Below are 14,214 nucleotides of genomic sequence, written 5' to 3'. Positions count from 1 at the left end.
AGCCATAAGACATCAGCACTGACAAAGAGTAGTCCGGACTAGCTTTTGCACTTCCACATCATGATTAATTTACTATTCATCTGGTACCTTCCTATTAAACTTTGTCTTTAGCCTGTGAACTTTTCTTTCAGCTTCCAACAAAGGATTTCATTGCTTTAGGAATTGAGGTGTGGCTAAGTTTTTACCTGGGAGCAAAGGTGATGCAAGCGTTTCTGGTGAGACCTACCCTTGGTTTAGGGTGGGGAGGGACCGCATAACAGACCATCTGTAGACTCCTTCGGAAGGCAGCAGAGACGAGACGCCAGCGAGGGCTTTTCTTAGCCATCATCTGCAGACGGCTGGCAGGATAGAAGCAGCGGCTCACTTGGACTTGTTCACCAGGGAAATCGGAGACAATGATGGGGCTCTTGCCCAGAACCACAGGGGCTCTGGCCATCTTCATGGTAAGTCCTGTATTTTCCTAATAATCACAAACTTCCCTGCTTCGTCTCTTGTTAAAGAATGTTATATTTGATTGCTCAATCTTTATTATAAGTTCTAAAAGGAGTGTGGTGCAAATCCACACTTTAAAATGAAATTGTGAAGATTACCAATTTCCTTCTTTTGTTGTTTTCTGTTTATGTTATATTTTACATAGAAAAATAAACCGGAAAGAAATGAGTTTTAAAACCATTTGGAATTTCTTTTTACTTAATGAATTAAGTAATCTTAATCACAGGTTGCATTTTCCACAACATTTTCACTTTCTTTAAAGTTATGCTTTTATTAGCTTTTCTAACCCACAAACAAGAACACAGGAGCCACTTCTATTTTCCAAGATTACATGTCTCTTAGCATATAGCTAAGAACTCTACACGTCTGGGCTTGATACCTGACATGCTTTTAAAAGTAAAAAATCGCAGAATTAAAATCAAAGCAGTGTTTGACTCTAGAGAAGTTGGGAGGATTATTAAGTAAGTATTTATGTTTAGCTATTATGTGCCAAAAGAAAATGTCAGCCTTTGGGAGTGGGGGTAAAGACATAGAACATTTTAAAGCCATTTTTTCAGAAAAGAAATACTTCTGTTGATTGAGAAAGTTGTACATAGTATTATCTAAAAGAGAAACGGAATGTTACAGACTGTTTAAAACCTGGATGTTACAGTTTAACTTACTCCTTAACTGTGTTCTTATAGCAAAAAAAAAAAAAAAAAAAAAAAAAAAAAAAAAAAAAAAGTCACAATATTATCTGTTATATGGAGATATTAAAGTAGTTAAACACACCTTAAAAATGAACATCAAAACAATTTCTAATGCTAATTGTAATGGTTTCCATGATAAGCTGGGTTGGCCTAGGCATCAATTTACCTCATTTCTTCATCTAAAAACATTGAGATAAATGGACTTCAAGAAGTCACACGGAGATAGATCTCAAGAAAGGACTTTCTTAGCTCTCCCTGAGATGATGATGATGATGATGATTATTATTATTTTTTTTGAAACAAGATCTGGCTCTGTCACCCAGGCTGGAGTGCAGTGGTGTGATCTCAGCTCACTACAACCTCCGCCTCCAGGGTTCAAGCTATTCTCGTGCCTCAGCCTCCTGAATAGCTGAGATTACAGGTGTGCACCACCACAACCAGCTAATTTGTTTGTATTTTTAGTAGAGATGGGGTTTTGCCATGTTGACCAGTCTAGTTCCAAACTCATGGCCTCAATGGATCCACCCACCTCGGCCTCCCAAAATGCTGGGATTACAAGTGTGAGCCTCTGCACCCAGCCTCTAAAATTCTATTTCTATTACAACTATGTAACTGTTTTCAGTACCTGATGAGTTTATTTGAAAGGAGGATGTTGTTCAAGAGAAATGTGACAGTTGTATGACTTTCCCACCTTTCCAGATGGGAAATGTCGGAGCTGAACTCCAGGTAGTCTGATAACCCCTATGTCCAAGCCAATGGCAAAGCTTGGGAAGTTAGGGGCCATGCAGCATGGGCTGTCAGGATAGTGTTGCCATGAGGACATAGGATTGGGCCACCACAAGCTAAGGAGGCCTCTTTTTTTTCTGCTTTGACATATAGGCCACTCTCACTTACCCCTCTGATTCTGGAGTGACTGTGACATCCTTATATTGAGGCTAATTTTTATTTTTATATTCCCAATGCTTATTATATCTATCTTAGAGTGGACATGCAATTGTTTGAAGAATGAATAAATGAATGATTTAATGAACCCTCTCTAAACAATAAACCTCCCCCATAACGTCCCTATAATTCTAGTCATAAAGGAAACTATGAAATGACACACATTTGGTTCCACTCAGGAAAATTTTACATACACACACACTCTATTTAAACAACAATATCACTTCATACATAATTGTTCAACTGAGTGGTCTCGACCTACTCTGTCCAATATGGTCCACTAGCCACATGTGGTTTTAAACCACTTGAAATGTGGTTGGTCTGAATTGAGGTGTGCTGTTTAACATAAAATATACATCATAATTGGAAGAAGACTTTGAATGAACAAAAGAATGTAAAATATATCATTAGTAACTTTTTATGTTGATTACATGTTGAAATGGTAGTATTTTACATGTATTAGATTAAATTAGATATATTGTTAAAGTGCATTTCACCTTTTAAAAATGTTTTAAATGTGACTAAATTTTTAAATTATATGTGGCTCACATTTGTGATTCTTATCTTTCTATTGGACAGTACTGGTCTACTATTAATGCTATTGATAGAAGGCAGGGTCAGTCAGGAGTGAGGCAATCAAGTCCTTATGGATTCAGTGAAATTTGAGTTGATTTGGGATAAGTATAGATGCGCAGGCCAAAAGGAGATCTCGTGGGTTGTCAGAAGAGTATAATCAAAGGCAGGCACAGTTAGGACATTTGCCTAGGGGAAATGGACACACCGGTTTGACTAGAATGACAGTTTGCTTTGGAGAATCTGGACATGAATTGGAAAGGCAGCTGAGGGTCAGATTGAAAGGTGCCTTCTGTGAAGGCTCATGGAAACCTTTTACAAGTGGGGAGCCACCCAGAGTTTTAAAACAATGTGGTTATGGTGGGGGGGAAAGCAATGTTTTCTAAAGCATTCTCAGGTGGAAATGCTCATCTTTTGTTGTTGCAGGTGGGGTCTGAAAGTTGGCAGAGGTGTTTAAAGGTTTTGTAATAATCCACCATCCATACATGGGTTGCCTAGAACAGTGAGAAATAATAGCAAAGTCATAGACTTAAATCTCTGGCTATGCCACTGACTCACTACAGGCTTTGTTTCCTCAACTGTCAAATAAGAATCATACCCCACCCCCTGCCTAATGAAAATGGCCATAGTGAGAACAAAGCAGCGGTGCATGCAAAACAATTTAAAAGTGCTGTGAGAAAGATGAAGTGGTTTGTACCCTCTAATTTTTATCACTTGTACTATTTTTCGTAGTGGAGTAATTCTTGATATCTTCTTCATATTGTGTCTTACTATCTTAAATAACCATGGATACCAGTGTTACTAAACCAAGAAAGGGCCTACATTTGTCTTCAGCTAAAGAGTATATCAAAAACAGTGGTCACATCAAATTTTAAATTGACAGGAAAAAATAAAAGCTGTATTTGGGAGGAGAAGACATGGGGAATAACTGTCTATGTTGAAAAAAATGTAATATTTATCAGTTTCTTGTGCTTGTTTGATCCATTTTATGCAATGTAAAATAAACGTTTTTGAGGAAAGGACTCGTGGTTGAAAATGCTTATCTTCAGAGATTTAATCTTTTGAAACAAAAATTTATTTTCAAAGGAAACCATTGTGTTTCATAGTCCACCAAATTCAAAACAGTTTGTCATCCAACACTTCTATGAGCATTTGAACAATTTGCTATATAACTTTATGTTACTATATTAGGTAAAGCTTTCCTCACTAAAATTAATAGAGATGTTTGAAATCTAAAGATTTTAGAGTACAATTTTTTTAAAGAAGTTGGTGGTAGGATAAAAAAGAGAAGTAGTTTAAATACCAAGTTTGAGTTAGCAAGTGCTCTAAATAGAGCACAACTATCTTCAACCACTTTGTTTTCTATAAAATATCTAAAAAAGAAAATCTTTAGAAAAAGAATTTTAGGCTAAATGGCCCAAATGTATAACAAAATGAAAAATCTCTGAGGTATCTCTTCTTCTCCTGATTGACCCAGTTTCTAGTACTGCTAATACATAGAAAATAAATGTCCTACTGAACCTCTCAAAAGTTAACATTCTAAAATCAGAATAACCTTGCCAAGTGGTTCTTCCAGCCCTGCCTACTTGGGCAGAAGTCGGGAAAGATGTAATTACTTCTACCAATTAGCAATCCCTCTTGCTTCATACCTGAAACCGGTTTTCATCTGGAGCTAGAACACTCAGTGCTCATGAGGTTTCTCACAAACCTTTTAGCCTTTGGCTCTTTCTGTCCAGTTAAGAGTCAATCTGGCAGCCTAAGGTGAGGCCTTGCCTTGAGTAGTTCATCATAAGAAAATTATATAGACAATTGGTTACTATCCATAATCATAAGATGAATATTTGAATCTATCTAATATATACCTTTTTCTTGGAGAGCTGCTGTGCAGCTGGCTAGGTTGTACACTGCACAACTCCAGGAGTTGCATTCACATAAACTACAGTGTGAACAGTGCCCTGGCATTATTCAAGGAGCAACCTACACAGTTGTACAGTGGAGTACTATTTCTTTTCTCTTTCTCATGGTCAAGAAAGAGAACATTCTTTTTTTTTTTTTTTTTTTTGAGACAGTCTCGCTCTGTCGCCCAGGCTGGAGTGCAGTGGCCGGATCTCAGCTCACTGCAAGCTCCGCCTCCCGGATTTACGCCATTCTCCTGCCTCAGCCTCCCGAGTAGCTGGGACTACAGGCGCCCGCCACCTCGCCCGGCTAGTTTTTTGTATTTTTTTAGTAGAGACGGGGTTTCACCGTGTTAGCCAGGATGGTCTCGATTTCCTGACCTCATGATCCACCCGCCTCGGCCTCCCAAAGTGCTGGGATTACAGGCTTGAGCCACCGCGCCCGGCCAAGAAAGAGAACATTCTTATGCACCTTGATAATGAATAATAACAGGTCACTTCATATAAAAACGGCTCTTTTAGCCTGGGCGCGGTGGCTCACACCTGTAATCCCAGCACTTTGGGAGGCCAAGGTGGGCAGATCACGAGGTCAAGAGATTGAGACCATCCTGGCCAACATGGTGAAGCCCCATCTCTACTAAAAATACAAAAATTAGCTGGACTTGGTGGCACACATCTGTAGTCTCAGCTACTCGGGAGGCTGAGGAAGGAGAATCGCTTGAACCTGGGAGGCGGAGGTTGCAGTGAGCTGAGGTGATGCCACTGCGCTCCAGCCTTGTGACAGAGCGAGACTCTGTCTCAAAAACAGCTCTTTTAGTATGATAAAATAAAATATAAATATAAAATTAAAATTTAAACAGCTCTTTTATACCTCTTTTGAAGTTTGGTGACAGAATTGGGTTAACATTTTATTAAATTGCAATGTCAATTTAATAAAACTAACTTACTATGGGCTAGGGCCCACCTATGTGCTTTACACCTAATTAATTTATTTAATCCTCACAACAAACCTATAAGGTAAGTAAAATTAATATTCCTGTTGTACAGATGAAGAAACCGAAAGATTAAGGAATGTTCTCAAGTTATATGCTAGTACATGGTTGAGAGTTGGATTTAAATTCAGTGATTCAGAATCCAGTATCCAATTTTATATTATCATACTTGACTGCAGCCTACACAGCATTTCAAATGAGCATTTAAGAATATCCAAGGATATTTATTTTTCTTAGCATTCTGTCATGATACAAGGCTTAACTTTCTAAATTAATTGAGTTTACTCTAAAAATCAGTTATTGGAAATTGAATTCTTCACAAATAGTTTCCATGTAATTAGACATATATCAACTTTGTTCAATTAAGAAATTTGCCTTGATAAACACAAAGTTTATCACAATGTTTAGGGTTTTTAAATTTTAAATTTCAACATATATAGAAAGCTGTGAGATATTATGAAATATGCTAATATGAATGATATTACTTACCTGTGCATATTTCATGACATTTTTCCAAAAAAAGTTCAATAAATACAAAATCATGTTTTAAATTTGGACTGATTTATCTGAATTATTTAATTCATTCTACAAATTTCCACAAGAATCCCCATACTAGAAATCAGAAGTGTAGTCAGGCCCTAGACCTGGCTGGGATGAGCTCCCTGCATCTAATCCATAGTCTTATGTTCTGTCCCCTGCCACACTAAAGTATGAGGTAACCCTAAACAAGATCTCAGCCAAACTAAAGAGCGGGTGCTATTATAGTTGCTTTTTGTTTAATCTAGCTACCCATATCCTCAGATTATATTTATTGTGTACATACCATATTCAATAGGAACCTTAATGATATAACCATATACCTTTTTATTAACAAATAGAGCATATGGATATCAAATTGCTTTGTTTCATATATTTTTTAAATTTAATAATTAGATTTGCTTTTGATAATATTTGTAACTCATATCTATACCAAGGCATTAAGGCTGTATCAATGCTTTAAAAATCATATAATTAAAATTTACAAAATAACCAGAAAACAAAAAAGAAACAAAAGTACAGTAATTCTCAAAATAAGGGAGGTTTACTCCACATTGGTATTTCCAATCCAGGCCACCAAAAGAGACAACTTAGTTCATTCAGATCATCAGAAAACTATGTAAACATTTATTAGCTTGATTTAGTCATTCCACCGTTTATACATACCTCAAAACAATATGTACATGATAAATATATACAATTTTGCCAATGAAAAGAAACAGATTTACAAATAAAACACATAAATTGTTTTAAAATATCCAAAACTATTATATTAGTAAATTAACTAAAACAAGTAGCCCTTATATAAATATTAATTAACTAAAATAACTTGTTTTTTAAAAAATACTATTGAAAATAACGTGAGGCTGTGATGTCCTCCAAAAATCTAAAGATCATTGCAATATTCAGAAATGTCTCCTGCCACCTACTTCCCAGGAAAACAGAAATTGTACCTTATTGTCTATTAGAAGAATCATTCTCTGTGGGGCTAGTCCAAGCATGATTCATATTTTCGGGATGACTCTCCAGTTTTCCTGTAAAGGGGAGCCTGCCTGGCCCATCCCTCCTCTCACGTGTAGCTGAGTCGTTCTTATTGTCTGAGAAAGCAATTGTGCAGTTACTCCCTTGCTGTGGTCTTTTCTACCAAGTAACTCAAGGTATTACTTTAAAAAAGAGCAACAACATTGGAAAATCATTTTGAGACTTGTTATAACCACAAGTAATGGTTCTTTTCCATGACAAATTTGAACACATATTCTTTGGAATCAAGGTTTCAGCTGGAATGTCTAGAACGGAAGAGTTCTGACTTCTTATGTCTGACATAATTACTCATTTGGTTCAGACTTAGACTAGTCTATTCATTATAACCCCAGAAAATAAACAATGTAATAAATCTACATTGTTTCAGGAGCAACCACAGCCTTTGGCCAAATAGAAATCTAAATTGACTGTCATATAATTGTCTTTGTACCATTAGTTTTTGTTTGTTTGTTTGTTTTCTATTTATGACAACTTTCATTAGAAGTTAGCAGTAGTTGGCTCACACCTGTAATCCCAGCACTTTGAGAGGCGAAGGCAGGTGGATCACCTGAGGTCAGGAGTTCGAGACCAGCCTGGCCAACATGGTGAAACCCCGTCTCTACTAAAGACACAAAATTAGCCAGGTGTGGTGGTGTGCCCACGCCTGTAATCCCAGTTACTCGGGAGGCTGAGGCAGGAGAATCCCTTGAACCCGGTAGACAGAAGTTGCAGTGAGTTGGGATCGTGCCATTGCACTCCAGCTAGGGCAAAAAGAGCAAAAAAAAGAATTTAGTAGTAGGTACCAGAGGTACATGCTCTGGAGTTAGGCTGCTGCGGTTGCTATCCTGTTATGGCTACTAGCTAGGGCAAAGTATTCATTGCCTCACATCTCCAATTCTTCATCCTTATACTAGGGATTATAATACTAGAATCTCCTTCAGGTGCCTGCTGTAAGTATTACATGAGGCAATAAGTATAAAACTCTAGGAATAGCAGCTGATACCAAAACTACACAATAAACATTAGCTACTGTTATTACTCTTCTAGTTTTTTTTTCCTTTTAACTGATTTTCCACCATTATTTTTCTGATGAATTTTCACAGATTCATCAGATAATCAGTGGATTAGCAAATACTTGTTAAGCACCTGTGAGGGTTACAAGAAAAAAAAAAAAAACTAACAGCACTGAACTGGAAAGTTTACAATTCTCCTGGCTTAGCACAGAAATTCTTTTCATGCTCCTAAAACAAGAAATAATAAACTGTGGTAAACCATCATGGGCTAAATTTCATTGTACAGAATATGTATTACACAAACTCAGAAAAAGAGACATCAGTAAAGACAGTTTCAGGGAGGTTGTTGAAACTTGATGGATCTGAAAGGATGAGCAATATTTAAGTGGGTGGAGTAGAAAGAGGTAATGCATGCCAGGCAGAACAGAGATGAAAAATGACGCAGATGAACATCTCATATATTCTTGAGAAGGCGAAGACCCTAGCTTACATGGCTTCATTTTACTCTCATTTAATATTTTTTTTGGACCAATCTGAAAATTAAGTTCAATATTTAAAGTGAAGTAACAGAGCAGAGATGAACAGATCCATGCCTCACTGTAAACAGGGTTTGTGACTGGAGTAGCAGATCCTCATCTTTTATGTTTTGTTCTCTAAACCAGACTGGTTCCATTCCATTCTTTTCACTTGTACAATTAGAGAAAATATTCTGTAATTGCAGAGGACTAATACAGGATCGCCTTCCTACAAATCAGTTGGGTGGCTGATGGTTTTTAATAATCCCCTGTGGCCCCGTTCTGAAGCATTTCACAATGGTGCTTACCACTGTTTCCCAAAGTGATGATTTTCATAGCTTCTGGGAACTGTATGCAAAGCAGCCAGGTAAGAATTGTCTGGTTGCTGCAACTGACTATTAGGCATAGTTTTTGCAAAGTCCAGTAGGTTCTTCTTTATGTCATCAAAATTCTGTAGTCAATTAAAAAACTGGTGAAATGTGTTTATATTGACAGTAATATTCCTTTTCCTAGTAGGAACTTACCCTTTGATTATTGTTTCTTGAAACTTACTTCTTTTGAAATAGAAACAAATCACAATATGAACAATGGAATATAATAATCGGGATTATTCATTGTATGTAATTCCTTATTTGAAGAATTCACATTTAATTTGACTTTATTTAAATGTCTGCAGGTGGTCATATTGGTTCATGGAGAATTGCGAATAGAGGTAAAGTATGAAAAAGGTTTTTGTACTTAAAATAATAGTTTAGTTTAAAAAATTAAATTGTGTTTAGGAGAAATAAATAGTTAATATCTAAAATTATTCAGTAATTGTGAAAATAAATAGAACTAAAATTCTAGTAACTGACAACAATATTTAAAAACTAGTCATCTATAAATGTCATTATTATAATTTATTTCATGCATTCTTTTCTTCTTATCTTAAGCAAATCAACTGGTCAAACCCTATGGGCCCAGTAAGATACTGTGGAGTATAAAAAGAAATATAAAATATGACTAAATGCTAATATTAAAAATCATATAGCTTTGTAATTATTTTAGTTATTTAACATTTATCACTTGCTTGACAAAGTATCAAGGAGAGCTAATTAGACACCTAACAGTCTTAGAGATCTTGAAACATAGGGGGTTCCTCAACCTAGGTGTCTGTAATCAATATTCTAAGTAAAAATTACCATTAATTTGCATAACAAATGGAATCCCTTTTTACATAAGACGAAAGATCAATATGACGAAGAAGAGATGACTACGCAACAAGCTAAAAGAAGGCAAAAACGTGAATGGGTGAAATTTGCCAAACCCTGCAGAGAAGGAGAAGATAACTCAAAAAGAAACCCAATTGCCAAGGTAAGTTATATCGACAGGGGCAGTATGAGTTTTTAGAATAAATGTATAAGGTGTAAATTAAAATAATATGGCAATTCCAAATAACAAAATGAAGACTGGGGAGTCCACAGAACAAGTGAACTGGTATCCTCAACAAAATAGTACAATAATAATCATAATGAGAGAAAGAGAGAGAGGAAGGTAGCTTCTAGGGTTATGAAAAAGAATTGAGACATACTAACCAATTTTAATGTAGAAGGCTTACTTGGATACAGAGTGTAGCAAACAAATAGGAAAAATAATGCATGTATAAGACAAAGAAGTGGTTAGGAGCAAAATTTGGATTATTTGGATTGGCCATGTATTGATAATTGTTGAAGCTCAGTAATAGGATGTATCAGGTTTATTATACTATTCTTTTTTTTTTTTTTTTTTCCGAGATGGAGTCACTCTGCTGCCTCGGCTGGAGTGCAGTGGCGTGATCTTGGCTTACTGCAACCTCCTCCTCTCGGGTTCAAGCAATTCTCCTGCCTCGGCCTCCTGAGTAGTTGGGATTACAGGCGTGTGCCACCATACCCAGCTAATTGTTTCTGCATTTTTAGTAGAGATGGGGTTTCACCATATTAGCCAGGCTGGTCTCATACTTCTGACCTCATGATCTGCCCACCTCGGCCTCCCAAAGTGCTTGGATTACAGGCGTGAGCCACCGTGCCTGGCCTGTTATACTATTCTAACTTTATATATATTTCACGTTTTCATGTTAAAAGCTTTAAAATTACCATAATAAAAGTAAATTATTTTAATACATATTTTAACTCTACTATATGATCTCTTTCCCTTTTGTCTCTCCACTTCCCCGATCTAAACTAAAGAAATATCTTTTGTTTTTTAATGTTGTCAGGTAAAGAGGGAGCCTTCAGGAGTAACTTTGTCAATATTAAATGTCTTTGACTTTCTTTTAACGTTTTAACACTATCATGTGACCACAGTCTGTGCAAATATTCTAACACCAAAATGATTAGCACACATTGGTTCAGGCTGGTCGTCAAAAGCAACAGTTTGATTTTATTTCATATTCCTAGTATCTATCAAGGCAAAATGTAAATGGCACAATGTCAAAAAGAGTGAATCGAATAAACAGATGACTTTAGACTATGGAAGTGGGGGTGGAGAGGGAAAGGCTTGAGTAATGGTCATCTCAACATTTTGGGTATTTGGGGCTGTAGATTACTTCAGATTACCAAGCAACCCAGAAAATTACCTACCGAATATCTGGAGTGGGAATTGATCAGCCGCCTTTTGGAATCTTTGTTGTTGACAAAAACACTGGCGATATTAACATAACAGCTATAGTTGACCGAGAGGAAACTCCAAGCTTCCTGGTAAGTTTGGGTCCTCAACATTGGGCTACCCTTCTCCTTGTATACCATTGCTTTAGAAAGTGACACTTTTCTACTGGTAAATTTAGAGGAGAGTTCAGTACATGAATCAGTCCACCAGCAAATAACAATATTAGTCCCTCCACAGAGCCTTGCCTGAGGGAACACAGCAGAGGGTGCATGAGTGAGGGTTGAAATCTAGGATGCCAAGTGCTTCAGTTTGCCATGACACAGCATTAGCCTGGTGGAAGGGGCAATTTGCCCAGTTGGTCTGCCCAGAGCAGGCACCTTTTTCCACTTTGTCTACCCTTTAGGGAAACATTTATTCTTTGCACAAAATTTATGTATATGCCAACAGAGGCCTTATTTCTACAAGTTTTAATAGTATGAAAACCAAGATTGCAGAGTAATAATCCACATTTCCCTCTGTTCCTAGATCACATGTCGGGCTCTAAATGCTCAAGGACTAGATGTAGAGAAGCCACTTATACTAACGGTTAAAATTTTGGATATTAATGATAATCCTCCAGTATTTTCACAACAAATTTTCATGGGTGAAATTGAAGAAAATAGTGCCTCAAGTAAGTCTTTTACAATACCACTTTCAATTTGTCTGCTTTCAAATATGAGTACACTACAATATGTCATTCTTATAAACTAATTTATGCTCTTAATCAGTTGTTTTGAAAAATAAAATTCATTAAGATAAATCTGGGTCTTCCTTTCTAAAATGTGTATTTGAGCTAATTATTTACTATCATTGTATTTCTAGGTTATAGTCTGGTTATCAGGTCAATAGTATCTTATTATACAATTTATATGAGCATTTGGCAGTCCCAAAGCTAAACAGGCATCCTTGGGTAGCCTGGATGCATCAGCTGGGCTCTTTTAGGTTGTAAGGGACAGAGACACACTCATATTACTTGGATAGTTTGTGGAAAGGGGAGAGTTATGACAATCTGTCAAGGGAGAAAATTGAGATAGAATATAGCCTCAATCTTAACAAAGGTAAGGCTTAGAGAGAACTGAAGGGTTTTTAATGGTAGGAAGCGCAGTTCTACCTGGTTGGGAGAGACGGAAAGAGATATCACAAGTGATATGCAATTTTTTGAACATATAGATGATTTTAGGATATTTAGAAATAAGCATCAATGTGAACTTGTTTTGAATATTTAAAGTAAACATAATGTCAATTGTTACATATTCTTTAACAAACATTTTCCTGTATTCCTAGACTCATTGGTGATGATACTAAATGCCACAGATGCAGATGAACCAAACCACTTGAATTCTAAAATTGCCTTCAAAATTGTCTCTCAGGAACCAGCAGGCACACCCATGTTCCTTCTAAGCAGAAACACTGGGGAAGTCCGTACTTTGACCAATTCTCTTGACCGAGAGGTACAGCAAAGCACTTGGGGGAACGTTCAAGAATAAAGGGTTTGATTATAAGAAAACCAAGAGAGGTGACTCCATTTCACCTGAAAATAAAAAAAAAGAAAAGAGGTACTCAGTACCTAACTGGGCTAATCTAGGGAAATTGTTTGCATTTTTGAGTGTGATTCTGGTGAGGTGAGATGTGTACTGGGCACCTGCAGAATCAATTGTACCCTGAACATACCAATGGTAGTTAAACAGGGGCGGTGAAAGAAGGCATTGACATAGACATACATGGACAAAGATTGAACTACGACTAACTCCTCATGTGATGGAGGAGAAGCAAGCGTCTTAGATGAAGAGAGAAATTTCTGTCTGGAATAAAACCTTCTTTTATATCACACTTTTTCTCCTGACTCCTTTTAATTTTATCCCTGCTTCCAGAGCACTAAAGAATCTCCTTCTCCAATCTCCCTCATTACTTACCACCAGCACCTTCTATCTCCACTACCACAGGCTACCCTGTCAGACTCCATATTATTTTTGTACAAATGGCTTTCCCAATAGACTAACAGAGAAGCTCCGTAAGTGAGCTTATTATTCCCACCCTACTCACTGCCCATTTTTGCTCTAAGCATACAGTACTGTCCTGCCGTAAGAAGCTCACAAAAACAGAAAACCTGCCCTAGCCCCTTAAAGACCTCCACCCAACCATCCAGAGCCCCGCAAATGTCTTCTACATAAACTTGAATATTTACACCTCCTTAACCATAAGAATCAAGTAGTTTTCAATTATAATTCTTAGAGATTAATTATTTTTCTTTATTTTTTACCCAAATTTAGCAAGCTAGCAGCTATCGTCTGGTTGTGAGTGGTGCAGACAAAGATGGAGAAGGACTATCAACTCAATGTGAATGTAGTATTAAAGTGAAAGATGTCAACGATAACTTCCCAATGTTTAGAGACTCTCAGGTACACCCATTGCTCCTTCAAGAATCATTTATATATATATTTTTTAATACTTTGAAATCCTAATTCAGTACTTGCCTGTTTGTTGGCTCTTATTTAAGTTCTCTGCACTTATCTTTAAAGAAATATGCTTTTTTAAAATAAAAGAATTCGGTAATCAGAAGAAGGAAATACAGAATTTGAGAAATAAGGATTACCATTTAGAAGTAACATAATCCCTTCGTGTAAAACCTGTCATTGAGTCTTTAATTCTGTTTCTCACCTTTTCAGTATTCAGCACGTATCGAAGAAAATACCTTAAGTTCTGAATTACTTCGATTTCAAGTAACAGATTTGGATGAAGAGTACACAGATAATTGGCTTGCAGTATATTTCTTTACCTCTGGGAATGAAGGAAATTGGTTTGAAATACAAACTGATCCCAGAACTAATGAAGGCATCCTGAAAGTGGTGAAGGTAAGGTCTGATTTCCCTTCACTGGTAAAAAAA

At 36.7% G+C, this 14,214-nt stretch overlaps 1 protein-coding gene across 1 annotated transcript in view; it reads left to right on the top strand.

Annotated features, from left to right (window-relative positions):
- Positions 1-312: 312 nt before the first annotated feature.
- The window catches only part of DSG3 (desmoglein 3), a 27,509-nt gene continuing 13,607 nt past the window's right edge, over positions 313-14,214 (top strand). Inside the window, exons 1-8 of the mRNA XM_017858041.1 lie at positions 313-443; positions 9,345-9,380; positions 9,890-10,021; positions 11,227-11,382; positions 11,816-11,960; positions 12,614-12,780; positions 13,600-13,728; positions 13,996-14,181. Of these exons, the coding sequence (XP_017713530.1) occupies positions 396-443; positions 9,345-9,380; positions 9,890-10,021; positions 11,227-11,382; positions 11,816-11,960; positions 12,614-12,780; positions 13,600-13,728; positions 13,996-14,181 (999 nt within the window). The 5' untranslated portion in view covers positions 313-395. The remainder of the gene's footprint in view (positions 444-9,344; positions 9,381-9,889; positions 10,022-11,226; positions 11,383-11,815; positions 11,961-12,613; positions 12,781-13,599; positions 13,729-13,995; positions 14,182-14,214) is intronic.

Source organism: Rhinopithecus bieti, unplaced genomic scaffold (genome assembly GCF_001698545.2).
Source record: "Rhinopithecus bieti isolate Rb0 unplaced genomic scaffold, ASM169854v2 scaffold_44774, whole genome shotgun sequence".
NCBI lineage: Eukaryota > Metazoa > Chordata > Mammalia > Primates > Cercopithecidae > Rhinopithecus > Rhinopithecus bieti.
The sequence above is the reverse complement of the archived record's forward strand: the minus strand, read 5'-3'. Positions and strand labels throughout refer to the sequence as shown.